This window comes from Patiria miniata, unplaced genomic scaffold (genome assembly GCF_015706575.1).
Source record: "Patiria miniata isolate m_02_andy unplaced genomic scaffold, ASM1570657v1 HiC_scaffold_19, whole genome shotgun sequence".
NCBI lineage: Eukaryota > Metazoa > Echinodermata > Asteroidea > Valvatida > Asterinidae > Patiria > Patiria miniata.
Genome location: NW_024037057.1, coordinates 2,479,794 through 2,497,429, shown reverse-complemented (window position 1 = coordinate 2,497,429; position 17,636 = coordinate 2,479,794). Strand labels below are relative to the sequence as shown.

General features: G+C 42.1%; 1 protein-coding gene and 2 pseudogenes across 1 annotated transcript; 1 reads left to right on the top strand and 2 right to left on the bottom strand.

Annotated features, from left to right (window-relative positions):
• Positions 1-1,241: 1,241 nt before the first annotated feature.
• On the bottom strand, positions 1,242-3,139 carry LOC119725962 (annotated as a pseudogene).
• A 9,708-nt stretch (positions 3,140-12,847) lies between these two features.
• LOC119725960 (E3 ubiquitin-protein ligase TRIM71-like) lies at positions 12,848-14,764 on the bottom strand. The gene has a single exon (XM_038197589.1). The coding sequence runs from the start codon at positions 14,762-14,764 to the stop codon at positions 12,848-12,850; it is 1,917 nt and encodes a 638-aa protein (XP_038053517.1).
• Positions 14,765-16,071: 1,307 nt separating this feature from the next.
• LOC119726009 overlaps positions 16,072-17,636 on the top strand; it is a 31,467-nt pseudogene continuing 29,902 nt past the window's right edge.

Below are 17,636 nucleotides of genomic sequence, written 5' to 3'. Positions count from 1 at the left end.
TTTTGTTGGTTTCTTAGACCCTAGACTCATTGTTCTAACAAATATTTCACGATATGAATAAATACAACATTTACAAATTCAATTTTTGTGGTCTAAAGTCTAATATCGGTAAGATGTATCACGGTGTGTGGGTGCGAAGTCCCCCGATAACATCGATGTCGTAACAGTTCTTTGACATCAGAACCACTTGAACGCTTGTTTACATGATTTCTAGTTGAACTTATCTTGCTTGGGCACTTGTTAAAATACATACGTCACTTTAAACTACACGCAAAGCTGAACAACAACAATGACTGAATCAGTGAAACTGACCATGCTCTTGTAATAGAAGTAAACGATGCCACTTTTCTCTCCCCATTTTTATATTGCGCCCTCTCGCGATTATGATCTCCTCGTACGCATCATTTATAGTCCTATAGTTTAATTATACATCGTCATTCATTTGTGCCAAAACCGTGACATTTGTCTATTCTAATTGTAATAAAGTCAGTAGCTATAAAGTGCCATAATGAGTCGTTATCCTTATACGACTCTATTATTAAAGTATGAAATATATTACAACCAAAAAATAATCTACCAAAGTTAGTAAAGTTCCCGCTAGTGGTGACTTTGCTAAAGTAATCGTTAAATTTACATTGAAAGACTAAAAATATTCGTTGAAAATGTCGAAAGAACTTGAGGAAAATGAAAAATCGATCCCCCTGAAAAAACATTTATACAAAAAAACAACAAAAATAAAAATAAAAATAATCAAAAAAGTATAACAGGAAACACTATTAAACCTTGAAAATGATATTTTCGTTTAACACAAATGATTTTGCTTCTTGTTTTGGTGTCTTTGGAGGAATCCTGGCACGTGATCAAAGTGTACTCACACGGGGCCCTCTTTCAATGGCGACGCATTGTGCAAGCTAATGTGCTAAGATTACTGCCCATGACAAGTTATCTGAAAGGCTATAGCAAGCACAACGCTTTAGCCATTGAAGAGTGCCTCCGAGATGGAATTGACAGCGTGCCCAGATTGGCCAATTAAGTTTAATTCTGCATCGTCATTAGTTTGAAGAAACCCAGCTATGCTCCCATTGTGCGTCTCGATGTCATAATTTTCTCACGTTAAGAGGTGCAAATGAGGCTCAATCTTTGCAAACTGTCAGCGTTAATAGCAAAGTGCCCAAATGCGTAAATCCGATGGTAGCTTATAGTTTTCACAGATGTTAATAAATCACACGAGAGATTCTCGCTCACACCCGCTTGAAGATCTTGACCGAGACCTCATCTGCCACCACGAGGTCTCCGCTTGGCGCGAATGTCAAGCCGCAGGGAGAGTGAAGTCCGCGAGCCACCCGCCCGATGAAAACACCTTCAGGTGAATAATGGTGCACTCCACCACTCTCATCTGATTCGTAATAAACACTCACGTAGATGTCACCAGCATCATCGCAGCACACGCCAACGGGTGTCACAGATTCCCCGTCAAGCGAAGTATGGATATTGAACACCTCATCCCCCGTACTGGTGGTGCAAATCAACTCGCTCTCCTCAAAGTTTGTGAAGATCAAGCGTTCGTTTATACCAGCTGCCAAACCATCACGAACCAAGTCATTTGGAATGGTTGTAATCAAGGATCCATCCAGCTGATGGAGAGAGACCAGCTGTCTTCCGCGGTCTGTGACTGCTATCCGATTCTTCTCAACAGCGATAACTGTAAGACGACTCTCTGAGGTATCTCCTGTATCATGGTGTGATGGTGCGAACTGGCGAAGGAATTCTAGATTGGAGTTGAACACCTTCACATACTTCTCATCAGTGACCAAAAGCAGGTCATCACATGTCACGGCTTATTCAATTTCTCCCGACCAGCATGTGTTTTGTACTCTCCAGTTGAAGTAAAAAGCATGATCTCCTTTTTATCAATATCTGTTACGGCAATGTCACCGTGGCTTAGACAAGCAACGCCAGCTGCAAACTGAAATTGTCCATCTTCAAGACCTTCCTCACCAAACTCTGCTTGCAACTGCCACTTTTCTTCTTAAATCACTTCTCCGAGGTCTGTATCTGCCACGACATCATGGCATTTGACGCCGATGAAAGAGAGCTCATGCTGTGCATGCTCCAGTTTGACTTCCTCCTGGAACTCTAAGTTGTGCATCACCTTCGGTTTGAGGTCCAAAAGCTCGAAGTCGTCAGCTTGCTGCATCAAGTCGTTGACTGTTGCTACGATTTGCTCAGCCCGTTCCATCTTGTAACGGTTGCTTTTCCGGACTTCCTCAAACTTCCTATCTCGTTCTTGTCCGATTTGTACTACTTTGTCTCTAAGTAGTCGGGATTTGTTTTTGATCTTTGCAATCTCTTCTTCCTCTTTGTCGGTAATGTCTTTACAAGCCCGGGCTACCATGATTCTCAACCTGTCCCTGGCATGTAGCAATGAATCGTCGGCGACTTTGAAGTCCTCTCTGCTGTTTTCGAACCTTTGTAGAATCTTTCCGACATCCTGGCGGTACGATCTTATAGCATCTGCAACCTCTCTATAATCATGTTCCGCTGTACGATGATCTAACGCAGCACATTTTGCACAGACCAAGGTCTTGCATGTCTCGCAGTAAAAACACAGTTCATGTGTAGTGTGCTTGTTGCATTTCAAGGTATCTTTCTTCCCAAGATCCAACCGAGGTACCTCCGCTCCGCTTTGATTCAAGTTGACGATCCGATGTTTCTTAGTAGATTTCATCTTCCGATGGGTATCCAGACATTTCTGGCAGATGTTCCCGTCACAATCTAAGCACCTTGAGACGGCGTCTAAGCCTTCCTCGCATTCCTCACAGGTTAGAGCATTTGCTGGCGCATGTCCCAGCAACCGCTCCTGCTTCTTGAATTCATCGACGAGGGAACTCAGGAAAAAGCAGTTTGGTAGCCCCTGCAATCCGGTGTCTGGTACCGCTGTTTCCCGCCTGCAAACTGGGCAGGTAATCGCGTCTGCCCCAGGTGGCTGACTGCTGATGAGCTTGTCTAAACAGTGTCGGCAGAAGCTGTGCAGACAGTCCAGCATCTTGGGATGAGCGAAACGACAGGAACAAATCGGACATTCGAGGTGTCCCCGACTGATCGTACCCAGCACAGATTTGGCTGCAGCTTCCGCCATCTTGTCTCACAAAACCTGTGTAAAGGAATTTTCATGATATTCATCAGTAAATTGAATGTGCGATCAGTGTTATTAAGATCCGGATGAGATTTCTTTTTATATTGAGTGTCCACCAGGAACTTTTTCAGTTTTGACAATGTGTGCTGCAAGAAACAAATACGCGAACGAAAGAACACTTTTATCGATCATTGAACCCTGTGATTATTATTAACAGTTATTCGGGTTGTAATACTTGCATGACAACTTCTCAGATTTTCGGTTATTACTCAACCTTTGTGCATCAGAATTTTTGTGCTTAATTGCCAAAATGTGCTACGAGAAAGTCGTTTTTGTTAACTGTGACTGAACTGCGTGAATATCTCAATATTCACCCGGAAACGCTCATTCACTCTCACAGTATCGCCAATGTTACAGTAATGAGTACGAGTGCCTACCTTGCATGCTAATCACGGGCAGTTTACAAAGACCATGTAAGTTTGCTGTATTTCAGTTTCCGTTTCGTGTATCACTAAACGTACTTCATATACAATAGCTTCAACCACTTCGAATGCTGTATTAAATCGTATGCAAAAATGTACATGAAATTGGTCTAACTTTCGAGTTAAGCTAGGACTATGCACTATACGCTGGATATTTCTAATACCCAGAAAAATAACAAGCAAAGTTGACAGGTTGAAGGTCGCAAAAGCTTCCTCGTTTGCAGCGTTTCGTCTGAATATCATTTCCCCTCTCTTCTGAACGCATGAACTTCCTGTGGATAATGGCTGCGTTGTGTCATCACTACAATGTTAATGAATGGTGGCTTTGAATGGACATCGCAAATTGCGAATATTGACGTCAATTTTCGCGTAAAAAATGTCACGTCTCACTCTTCGGTCGCAGGTGTTGGCGCTAATATTCACAAACAACAGCTGTTCACGACTTGCCCCAAATAACTAATATTGACCTAAACATTCGCGTAAATTTCACGTCTCGCTTTTTTCTTTTGCAAATGTTTACGTCCATATTAGCTTAAGAAAATAATCGACTTGCTTTCGGTCTCAAATCATTGTCGCTCCTTTTCCCCCAGCAAGCTAGCCGAGCTCAAACATCTAAGGTGCACCTTAAACTTGATCTCTGCGGTAATCAGTGGCGCCCACAGGTACATCCTGACTTCATGTGAAATCAGGCAAACCGCAATTCTCCGCTACGTTGCCACTTTCCCGCCCCATCCAATCCCGGTCCGTCAGGGCCGGCGCTACGGGGGGCATGGTGAGGGGCATCCAACCCGTTTGCCCCCTTCGCGTTCAATGTGGCTAGCGCTTAGTATTATACAGACAGCACACACACTTATTTTGGGGTGAAAAGGCTGTATTACTCAAAATCTGCATGGAAAGTGTGATTACCGTATTGGTTTTTTTTTAATCTGATGCTACCTAAATAATACTGAGTAGGCCTACACAAGCTTTTTTCCTTATAAACAAAAAAAAATGTTCCTATTAGTTTAGTGTATTTTAGTTTCTGTTTTGTGATTTCCATAGGTTCGACCACTTTGCATGCTGTAGTAAATCGTACTCAAAAATATACATTGCGCAATCAGTTCGTGTAAACTTTAGTATAATCTCAAAATAATGCACAGGCGCGGATCCAGAGGTTTTTTTGGGGGGTCAACCCCCCCCCCCCCCCAGCTCTGTAAAAAAAAAAAGTCGAAAATAAGTCGAACCCCCCCCCCTGCTGTGACACCCAAATCAGTAAAAAATACGATACACCATTCTGTACTCTAGTGAATTTGAACAGCGCCCCTTATTGAAATATGGTACCAGCCCCCCCCCCCCCCGTTCATTTTCAGAATTTTGGGCTGCTGACCCCCCCCCCCCCCCCCCCGCGAAAAATCCTGGATCCGCCCCTGATGTACTAAGAATTATGCACTAAACGCTGGGTATATTTCTCATACCTTCGCTTAAGAATATTGTATTTTCGACGCACAGCCAAGTTGACAAGTTGAGGTTCACAAAGGCGTTCTCGTTCTCCTCGTTGCGTTTGAATAGAAAACTGCCTTTCTATCTCGACCCACGCATGAACTCACTCTGGTTAAATGGATGCATTGTGCCACAACGACACTTGCTGAAAAAAAAAAACACACACCATCGATGTCCATGAAAGCCTGATGCTGCAATCATTTGTGCACAGCACCTCAAATAGTCCTTTTCCATTTTAATTATAGGCCTAATTATTCCGTGATATATTCAATATCGATCCAAATACACAAAACCTGCTGGAAATGGAAGTTGAGTGGTTTACTGCTAACTTGGGAAAGTACACTTTCGAAGTAAACTTTGTAAACTTCTGCGTGGAATGTGCGTACAATCATGTTTTGAATTGCTTTGCAAAGCACGTGCTAGCCAGTAGGAGCGATATTTATGTTCAAACCCCCACCTTTGTGTAAGTGTTTATTAATCCCCCTCCCTGGAGGGAGAGGTTGAAGATGGAACCCCTCCCTAACCTTAGACTATGCCACTTCCGATAGGGATGATAAATGCGTGAGTAATAAGGCCATCCTCGTTTTTAGAATTGAAATGTTGCACTTAACTACCACTTCTTGTTTAAAGACATAGTCCATCATTTGTATTTGTGCATTTTGTTCCGTTTGAAGCAACAAAAGTGTTCAAGAGCTAATGAAGGATACTGAACAGCTAACCTGATGAAGTCTTAGCTCAGCTTCAGCTGTATATTTCGACAGCTGTATATTTCGAGAAAAAAAAACAGCATTATAGGATCTCAATTTCAAATCAAAAGTTGCTAAATCATGTTTTGAAATGTTTTGAGTTGCAGCTTTACGCGATGTCTTGCACTGATCCGATGAATTATAGCAACAGTGCGCGCCCGTGCGTCGTGCCAATGCTGCGCCGAATAACAAAACGAAATACTAATTTAAATTTTCCTACAGTGCTTCTTAAGACGCACCGTTGAAAATGCCTTCTTTCGTTGATTTCTTCAAAATGAAAGCTTGCCAGAAAGAATGTTTCCACAGGGAGTTTAGTCCCCTTACTATCTTTCAACCAGTATATTTTTCAACAATAATTACACCAGTTATTTTTTTTGATAGCTGCAAATGATGGACTCCGGCTTTAATAAATGTGTCGCGATAAAATTCATATTGCAATGTCAATTATGCACAATAACTTTATACGCACAAACGAGTACAACTATTTTTATTTGATGATTGAATTTGTCTATTACTTATAGAGTGGTCAGCCTGGGCGGATACCGAACCGTGATCCGGCTCTAGTGGGTGTGGTTACGGCACCGTGGTTCGCTCCAGGGTCTGCCGGGAAAATCGCACCGATTGCCCCGGTGCTGGCAGCCAAACAGCCCTCGCTTGAATCGATTCGCACTGTATTCGATTCCCTACCTTAAGTGAGAATCGAACTTTGTTTGTCTCGGGGCACCGAGTAATGTGAACGCATGCGTAATATATTATGCCTTTCACAGGAGTCTATAAATCACGAAGCATTGGCCGATCGGAGAACAAAAGAAGAATCAGCAATGATCAAGTGGCTCAAAAAAATTATATTCATATGCATATTTTCCCTCATATTACCCTAACAAATTTGCGAAATCGATCAACATGACACTAGGTTGTTTACACAGATTTAGGTAGTCTATGAAACCGCTGTTTTTGTCGAAAGTGGGTCAATACCAGGCGAATTACAAAATTTACAAACTTAAAATTGGCTGCAGCATATAGCCAGGCCTCGAAAATCATATAAATATTATTTTATTTATACATTTGTTTGTGTTTTTAAAAGGAACTTTATCTCAGCACGAATCACAGAGAATTATTGTGCTTATGTTTGGGGTTTCGTTTCGTATGTGTCAAAGGATGAACACAATGGTATCATAATTTATGTGCAATCAGAAAGATATCGCATGATGTAAATACAAGTTCAGTTTTTCTTCTTTTGAATTCGGAAATTCAAAAGGTCCCACCTGTAATAAAAAAAAAGTAAACTGATGTTCGCTCCTGAAACGCACATAAAGAAGAATAAGACTTGATTGAAGGTTTTTGTTTTTTGTTTTTCGTTCAAAACGATTTTTAGGAATCGTCTTCCTCCATAACACGTTGGTAGGGGCAATCCGTTAAATCACACGCACTTTTTATTAAAATCGGAATGAGATTTAGAGCGAGGTTGCGCATAAGGACACACACACACACACACCCAGACTTACGTTACATACCTTGTGTGGACATTGCTTTGTTTTCGTGTAGTTAAGAAAACTCGGTACAAAAAATAACTTTACTTAAACTGTGAAAACTCTTTTAACCCAATTTTTTTTCTATGATTCCCTATAGTGTTTCTCTTCATTCTGCTACAGATAAACCTAACCCAAAAATGCCTCTAAACCTGTTTTCCAGAAAGGTGCCAAACCTTATGTGGACACGGCTTAGTCCACATAAGGTTAACACAACCTGCATTATGTGGACCTCTTTTGTTCACAAGTCCACATAGGGTATGTAACACAAACTCACCCACACACACACACAGGTTTACGTTACATACCTTGTGTGGACATTCCTTTGTTTTCGTGTAGTTAAGAAAACTCGGTACAAAAAATAACTTTACTTAAACTGTGAAAACTCTTTTAACCCAATTTGTTTTCTATGATTCCCTATAGTGTTTCTCTTCATTCTGCTACGGATAAACCTAACCCAAAAATGCCTCTAAACCTGTTTTCCAGAAAGGGCAAAACCTTATGTGGACATGGCTTAGTCCACATAACGTTAACACAACCTGCATTATGTGGACATCTCTTGTTCACAAGTCCACATAGGGAATGTAAGACAAACTCACACCCACACACACACACTGACACACCCATTCTGGAATTTGTATTCCTGTGGAGACATTTCTTTGTTCTCGTGTAGTAAAGTTTTCGAGTTTGAAATTGAAGTTTCAAAATGCTCTTATTTTAACCAGAATTAATTTCCTGGGCTGAAATTTGGACTAAATATCCCTTTTCTAAAACTCTTCTATTTGCGACAAATCAACCTACCTTGGAAATTCCTAGTTTTTGAGTAAAATCCATATATCTATTTCGTGAAATTCTTGTGGAGACGTATTCATCTATAGAAATGTTCTTCTGGAGACGTATACAATCTTTTGTTCCCTATTGTGTGCATGTCTCCGTAAGGTAGTAAATTCCAGCACACACCCACATCCACCCACACAAGCCCATTGTGCTATCTTTGCAAGAGTGTGTGAACTTTTGAGAGGTGTGTCGTTTCTATGGTAACCGATATCGTCGTCCGAGCAAAATAACATCGCTCGTTGATCAACAAAATATTGATTTTTGTTTTACAAGATTAAAGAGCTGTGCGTATAAAATGGCTTGGTAGATTAAATCCGACACAGAATCCACCAAAGCCTGCTATCCGATTATTCTTGTCCACAGCGATATCGGTGAGATAACTCTTTGAATCAACGTCTTCCTCATTCTGTGAAGGTGCAAACTGGCGAATGAAGGTCGATTGGAATCAAACACCTTAACAAGCTCCTCATCAGTGACCAGAAGTAGGTCATCGGAGGTCGCAGCTACTCCCCATGGGTAATTCAACTTCTCCCCACCAACACTTGTTTTATACTTCCCTGTGAAAGTAAAACTCATCAACTGCTTCTTATCACTGTCAATTACGGCAATGTCGCCATTGCTCAGACAGGCGACGCCTGTAGCATACTCAAATTCTTCCAATCCCACACCAAAAATCTCTTCCCTGAACTCCCATTCTTCTTCCTGAAGTACTTCACCGAGGTCTGTAGCTGTGTGGACGTCGTGACATTTCACCCCGATGAACGAGAGCTCATGCTGTGCATGCTCCAATTTGAACTCATCTTCCTCTCTCGTTCTGCTCCGATTTGTGTTACTTTGTCTCTGAGCAGGCGAGATTTGTTTTTGATCTTTGCAATTTCCTCTTCCTCTTTGGCGGTGTGTCTTTATAAGGCCGGGCGACCATGATTCTGACCCGGTTTCTGGCATGCGTCAGCGAATCGTCGGTGACTTTGAAAACCACTTTGTTCTGTTCGAACCTTTGCAGAATCTGTTCGACATCCAGACGGTACGATCGTATGGCATCTGCAACTTCTCTGTATTCATGTTCCGCTCCTCGAGGATCTAACGCAGCACACTTTGCACACGATAGGGTCTTGCATGTCTCGCAGTAAAAACAGAGTTCGTGGTTAGTGTGCTTGTTACATTGCGGAGTATCTTTCTTCCGAGGATCGATCGGGGCAACATCGAATCTGTTTTGTTCTTGTCCAATGATCCGATGGTGTCTCATGGATTTCATGCGCTCGTGGGGTTCTTGTCATTTTGTGCAGATGATTTTACAGTAGTCTAAGCATCTTGAGACGGCTTGTAAGCCCTCATCGCATTCCTCACATTGCCAAGTAACCGCTCCTGTTTGCTGAATTCATCGACTCAGGAACTCAGGAAAAAGCAGTTGGAAAGACCCTGCATTCCTGTGTCTGGTACCGCAGTTCCCCGTCTGCAAACCGGGCAAGTAGTGTTGTCTGCCTAGACAGTTCAGCAGAAGCTGTGCAGACAGTCCAGCATCTTGGGATCGGTGAAAGGACAGCAACAAATCGGGCATTCGAGGTGTCCCCGACTGATCGTACCTAGCAGGGATTTGTATGCAGCTTCCGACATCTTTCTACAATAAAAGAATGAAATAACATTCCGGTACCATACCTGGATAACTAATACATGTAGTAACAATTTCTGATGCACGTTCTTGATTAAATCGTGATTGAGAATCTGAGAAAATAATGTCTTTGAGTAAGTTACAAACATATTTCTGAGTTGTATTGATGTTATATTTAATTCGGGGAAGAAATGAGGCATATCTTAACTGGTCACGCTCGGGGGGGGGGGGGGGAGGAGCGGTGGAGGATACACTGTTGCTTTTTTAATATTTTTTGTCGTTATTAATTCAGCAGTCATCGGAACACCTACTAACACACAACGTGTGTCAACGTACGCGTTGGCCTGAATAGAAAGCAAGTGTTTGAGCAGCATTCCGTATACCCCACCACCTCTTTTTGTATTTAAACACAAGTTCATGGTCAACGAAGCATAATATCATGGTCTATAAAATGAGAGAACAATAGGTCTTTGGATTTATTTCGCTCAGTTGCTATCTGCAGCAGCACACCCTGTAGTCTATGTAATAGACCACGGCGAATGCCGTGGTCTATTATGCGCGAACAGATTTGCTGATTAATTAGGCAAGACCCCGCAAGACCAATCAGCAGGCGATTTCTATAGGTCTATCGGGTCTTCGGTCATTCACCCGTTGCGCGTCATAGACATGGATTTAAAAAAAATGTCACGGCGCGCTGCGCTCGGTATCATGTTAAGCCCGATTCATACTCGGCGCGAAAGCGAAAGCGAACGCGAATTGACGACGTCGTGGCAAGTATTCGCGCTGCGAATTCGTAAAAGTTGAACATATTTCAACTCGGGCGAATTTCGCAGCGAATGCTTCGTGACGTGAAATTCGCTTCGCATTCGCATTCGCGTGAAGTATGAACCGGGCTTTACGCGAATGCGCTCCCGGCTGTTGTTGTATTACAAAACGCTCCATTCGAATTGACCAATCATGGCGCGCAGTGTTCGGTATCATGTTACGCGAATGCGCTCCCGGCTGTTGTTGTATTACAAAACGCTCCATTCGAATTGACCAATCATGGCGCGCAGTGTTCGGTATCATGTTACGCGAATGCGCTCCCGGCTGTTGTTGTATTACAAAACGCTGCATACGAATTGACCAATCACAGCGTTAGTCCTGATTTTGGGATGAAATGACGTCACGATTTATTAAAGTCGTCTCCGATTGGCTGGCGCGCGGCTTGCATAAATCTGCATGCTTTGACATATCAGAAGTTAGACAGGAGATGGCTCCGTGGATAACGGGTGATACTCAGACTACACACCCTGTTGCAGCCCAACAAAAATACAGGCTGAATAGTACAGTCCTGCATTCGGTTTCATTTACTTTATGAACCACCCACACCCTCAAAAATTTAAATTCCACATTTCCGTATAATCTTAACTGTCATACCTACCTTTTATGAACTTGAGTAACCACCAGATCCAGTTGAAAATCCGATCAAAGGTTTTACTCGCGGTCAAATTTGAACCAAAGGGTTAGACTTGACTTGAAGAGAGATGTCGCTGTGCAATACACTATTCCTATTTAACATTGTTGGGAAAATGAACAGCTATTTTCGTGGTACAGTGCAAATTGAGAGGTCCAAATTCGAAGCAGTCATCCCGTGCACTCGTGCCTAGTAATTGAATTGCCTTTGCTACCTCGCAACGCCTGGTGTAATAAGACTAGCATGATATCAATCTGCTAATACAAAGAAGCTTCTGTATTTTAATCAAATGCTTTTATGCTGTTTTATTCTTGAATGTTTTGGATTCATTTTGTTGGTTTCTTTGACCTTATAGACTCATCGTTTTAACAAATATTTCAGGATATGAATAAATACAACAGTTACAAATTCAATTTTTTGTGGTATAAAGTCTATTATCGGTAGGATGTATCACGGTGTGTGGGGGCGAAATCCCCCGATAACAACAAAGTCGTCACATTTCCTTGACATCAGAACCACTTGAACGCTTGTTGACATGATTTCTAGTTGAACTTCTCTTGCTTGGGCACTTGTTAAAATACATACGTCACTTTGAACTACACGCAAAGCTGAACAGCAATGACTTAATCAGTTAAACTGGCTGGGCTCTTGTAATAGAAGTGAACGATGCCACTTTTCTTGCCTCATTTTTATATTGCGCCCTCTCGCGATTATGATCTCCTCCTACGCATCATTTATAGTCCTACAGTTTTATTATACATTGTTATTCATTTGTGCCAAAACCGTGAAATTCGTCTATTCTAATTGTAATAAAGTCAGTAGCTATAAAGTGCCATAATGAGTCGTTATCCTTAAACGACTCTACTTTAAAAGTATGAAATACATTACAACCACAAATTAATCTTCCCGCTAGTGGTGACTTTGCTAAAGTAATCGTTAAATTTACATTGAAAAACTGAAAAATGTTCGTTGAAAATGTCAAAGAACTTGAGTGAAAATGAAAAATCGATCCCCCTAAAAAAAGTTTATAAAAAAAACACAATAATAAAAAAAAAAATCAAAAAAGTATAACAGGAAACACTATTAAACCTTGAAAATGATATTTTCGTTTAATACAAATGGTTTTGCTTCTTGTTTGGTGTCTTTGGAGGAATCCTGGCACGTGATCGAAGTGTATTGACACGGGGCCCGTTTTCAATGGCGACACATTGTGCAAGCTAATGGGCAAAGATTACCGCCCATGACAAGTTATCTAAAAGGCTATAGCAAGCACATTGCTTTAGCCATTTCAGAGGGCCTCCGAGATGGAATTGACAGCGTGCCCAGATTGGCCAATTAAGTTTAGTTCTGCATCGTCATTAGTTTGAAAAAACCCAGCGATGATCCCATTGTGCGTCTCGATGTCATAATTTTCTCGATGTCTTAATTTTCTCACGTTAAGAGGTGCAAATGAGGCTCAATCTTTGCAAATTGTCAGCGTTAATGGCAATGTGCCCAAATGCGTAAATCCGATGGTAGCTTATCGTACTTATAGTTTTCACAGATGTTAATAAATCACACGAGATATTCTAGCTCACACCCGCTGGAAGATCTTGACCGAGACCTCATCTGCCACCACGAGGTCTCCGCTTGGCGCGAATGTCAGGCCGCAGGGAGAGTGAAGTCCGCGAGCCACCCGCCCGAGGAAAACACCGTCAGGTGAATAATGGTGCACTCCACCACTCTCATCTGATTCGTAATAAACACTCATGTAGATGTCACCGGCATCATCGCAGCACACGCTGACGGGCGTCACAGCTTGCCCGTCAAGCGAAGTATGGATATTGAACACCTCATCCTCCGTACGGGTGGTGCAAATCAACTTACTCTCCACGAAGTTTGTGAAGATCAAGCGTTCGTTTATGCCAACGGCCAAACCGGCACGAGCCAAGTCATTTGGAACAGTTGTAATCAAGGATCCATCCAGCTGATGGAGAGAGACCAGCTGTCTTCCGCGGTCTGTGACTGCTATCCGATTCTTCACAACAGCGATAACTGTAAGACGACTCTCTGAGGTATCTCCTGTATCATGGTGTGATGGTGCAAACTGGCGAAGGAATTCTAAATTGGAGTTGAACACCTTTACATACTTCTCATCGGTGACCAAAAGTTGGTCATCACATGTCACAGCTATTCCTATGGGCTTATTCAATTTCTCCCGACCAACACGTGTTTTGTACTTCCCAGTTGAAGTAAAAAGCGTGCACTCCTTTTTATCAATATCTGTTACGGCAATGTCACCGTTGCTTAGACAAGCAACGCCCGCTGCAAACTGAAATTGTCCATCTTCAGGACCTTCCTCACCAAACTCTGCTTGCAACTGCCACTTTTCTTCCTGAATCACTTCTCCGAGGTCTGTATCTGCCACGACATCTTGACATTTGACGCCAATGAATGAGAGCTCATGCTGTGCATGCTCCAGTTTGACTTCCTCCTGGAACTCTAAGTTGTGCATCACCTTCGGTTTGAGGTCCAAAAGCTCAAGGTCTTCAGCTTGCTGCATCAAGTCGTTGACTGTTGCTACGATTTGCTCAGCCCGTTCCATCTTGTAACGGTTGCTTTTCCGGACTTCCTCAAACTTCCTATCTCGTTCTTGTCCGATTTGTACTACTTTGTCTCTAAGAAGTCGGGATTTGTTTTTGATCTTTGCAATCTCTTCTTCCTCTTTGTCGGTAATGTCCTTACAAGCCCGGGCGACCATGATTCTCAACCTGTCCCTGGCATGTAGCAATGAATCGTCGGCGACTTTGAAGTCCTCTCTGCTGTTTTCGAACCTTTGTAGGATCTTTCCGACATCCTGGCGGTACGATCTTATAGCATCTGCAACCTCTCTATAATCATGTTCCGCTGTACGATGATCTAACGCAGCACATTTTGCACAGACCAAGGTTTTGCATGTCTCGCAGTAAAAACACAGTTCATGTGTAGTGTGCTTGTTGCATTTCAGGGTATCCTTCTTCCCAAGATCCAACCGAGGTACGAATACCTCTGCTCCGCTTTGGTTCAAGTTGACGATCCGATGTTTCTTAGTAGATTTCATCTTCCGATGGGTATCAAGACATTTCTGGCAGATGTTCCCGTCACAATCTAAGCACCTTGAAATGGCTTCCAAGCCTTCCTCGCATTCCTCACACGTTTGAGCATTCGCTGGCGCGTCTCCCAGCAACTGCTCCTGCTTGTTGAATTCATCGACGAGGGAACTCAGGAAAAAGCAGTTGGGTAGACCCTGCAATCCGGTGTCTGGTACCGCAGTTCCCTGCCTGCAAACTGGGCAGGTAATCTCGTCTGCCCTGGGTTGCTGACTGCTGATGAGCTTGTCTAGACAGTTCAGGCAGAAGCTGTGCAGGCAGTCCAACATCTTGGGATGAGCGAAACGACAGGAACAAATCGGGCATTCGAGGTGTCCCCGACTGATCATACCCAGCACAGATTTGGCTGCAGCTTCCGCCATCTTGCCTCACCTGTGCAAAGGAATTTTGATAATATTCAATAGTAAATTGAATTGAGAATGTGCGATCAGTGTTATTAAGATCCGGATGAGGTTTTTTTATATATTGAGTGTCCACCAGGAATTTTTTTCAGTTTTGACAATGTTTTCTTCAAGGAAAAAAAACCGCGAACGGAAGAACACTTGTATCGATCATTGAACCCTGTGATTATTATTAACAGGTATTCGGGTTGTAATAATTGCATGACAACTTCTCAGATTTTCGGTTATTACTCAACCTATGTGCATCCGAATTTTTGCGATTAATTGCCAAAATGTGCTACGAGAAAGTCGTTTTTGTTAACTGTGACTGAACTGCGTGAATATCTCAATATGCACCCGGAAACGCTCATTCACTCTCACAGCATCGCCAATGTTACAGGAATGAGTAAGAGTACCTGCCTTGCATGCTAATCACGTACAGTTTACAAAGACCATGTAAGTTTGCTGTATTTCAGTTTCCGTTTCGTGAATCACTAAACGTACTTCATATACAATAGGTTCAACCACTTCGAATGCTGTATACAATCGTATGCAAACAATGCACATTTAATTGGTGTAAACTTCGAGTTTAGCTTAGACTATGCACTGAACGATTGGTATTTCTCATAGCCAGAAAAATAAAACTGCCAAAGTTGACAGGTTGAAGGTCGCAAAAACCTCCTCGTTTCCAGCGTTTCGTCTGAATATAATTTCCCCTCTCTACTCAACGCATGAACTCCCTGTGGATAATGGCTGCATTGTGTCATCGCTACAATGTGTAGAAGTAGTAATACTTCTACACAAGTTTTTTTCTGTTTTCTGTTTTGTGATTTCCATAGGTTCGACCACTTTGCATGCTGTAGTAAATCGTACTCAAAAATATACATTGCGCAATCAGTTCGTGTACACTACAGTATAATCTCAGAATAATGCACTAAGAATTATGCACTAAACGCTGGGTATTTCTCATACCTTCGAAAAAAACCTTGTATTTTTGACGCACAGCCAAGTTGACAAGTTGAGGTTCACGAAGGCGTTCTCGTTCTCCTCGTTGCGTTTGAATAGAAATCTTTGTATCTCGACCCACGCATGAACCCACTCTGGATAAATGGATGCATTGTGCCACAACGACACTTGCTGAAAACACACACACCATCGATGTCCATGAAAGCCTGATGCTGCAATCATTTGTGCACAACACCTCCAATAGTCCTTTTCCATTTTAATTATAGGCCTAATTATTCCGCGATATATTCAATATCGATCCCTATACACATAACCTGCTGGAAATGGAAGTTGAGCGGTTTACTGCTAACTTGGGAAAGTACACTTCGGAAGTAAACTTTGTAAACTTCTGCGTGGAATGTGCGTGCATTAATCGTATTAAAGGGAATATACAACATTTGCAAACATCGAAAAATAACACTACCCGGTTTTTACGAAATACCTAAGTAGGATGTTGGTAATGGACAGTCTAAAGCATCCTGTAAAATTATGGAACCTGGTGTGAAGTGATTTTCAAGAGAATGGTATTTTTGTAAAAATTGCCAGCGGTGGTCGGCCGACCACCGTTGGAAAAACCTAACAATTGTTCAACTACTGCTCCAAATTTACCATTAATTCAGTCCAAATTTTGTTTGCTATTGGTTACATGTTCATGAACGGGTGCAGGCCAGCTAGACTGGTACCCTTACCTTACAATTTTCCAGCATCTGTAAATTGATCCATTTTATATTTAGTGGAGTCAGGAAACCAGACTACTTGAACAGTTTTGTTTTTCTTGGTTTTTCCAGCATTTTCGAACACAAAACTTCAAACATGTCAGTGTAACAATATTTGATGTATTATACTAACCCCTCAAATAGTTCATTTCTGAAAATTACAGCAAAAGCCAATGATGTACATTCCCTTTAAATCCCCCGAAGTGCTTTGCGAAGTGTGCACTGCAGGGGCACTATTATGTTCAAACCCCCTCCTGTGTGTAAGCTTATGCGCCTCCCTGGAGGGAGAGGTTTAGGATGGAACGCCTCCCAGACCCAAGGCTATGCCACTTAATTCATATTGTAATGTAGGCAGTTGTTAGTACATTTCTCAGCACATTTGGATTGTTTATAATGTCAATTATGCACGAGAGCTTGATATGCACTGTACTTACGAGCACAACTACTTTGATCCCATGATACGAATCTTTTTATTCCTTATAGAGTGATCAGCCTGGACGGATGCCGAACCGTGCCGCCTGTAGTGCGGTTCCAATCGTTCCAGGGTCTGCCGGGGAAATCGCACCGATTGCCCCGGTGCTGGCTGCCAAACAGCCCGGTGCGGAAGTGTTTATTGCGAAGGTTCGAATCAGAAAATGAGTTCGCCTATATTCACTGTTTGATCCCATACTTTCTTTTTTCCTTCATGTCAGCAGTATTGCTCGCTTGAATCGATTCGCACTGTATTCGATTCTTTAATCTTCTGATCCCTACCTAAAGTGAGAATCGAAAGTAATATGAACTCATGCGTAATAAATTATGCCTTTCACAGGAGTGTATAAATCAGGAAGATCGGAGAACAAAAGGAGAATCAGCAATGAATCAAGTGGCTCCCAAAATATATTAATATGCATATTCTCCCTCGTATACCCCTGGTAATTTTACGAAATCGATCAACATGACACTAATTTGTTTATACAGATTTAGGCAGTGGATGAAACCGCTGTTTTTGTCAAGTGTGGGTCAATACCAGGCGAATTACAAAATTTACAAACTTAAAATTGGCTGCAGCATATATCCAGGCCTCGAAAATCATATTACTAGTTTTATTTTATCTATACATTTGTTGGTGTTTTTAAAAGGAAGTTTATCTC

What these genes read in the sequence shown, in the direction of transcription:
- LOC119725960 (XM_038197589.1), bottom strand. Translation starts at nt 14,764, where the DNA reads ATGGCGGAAGCTGCAGCCAAATCTGTGCTGGGTATGATCAGTCGGGGA.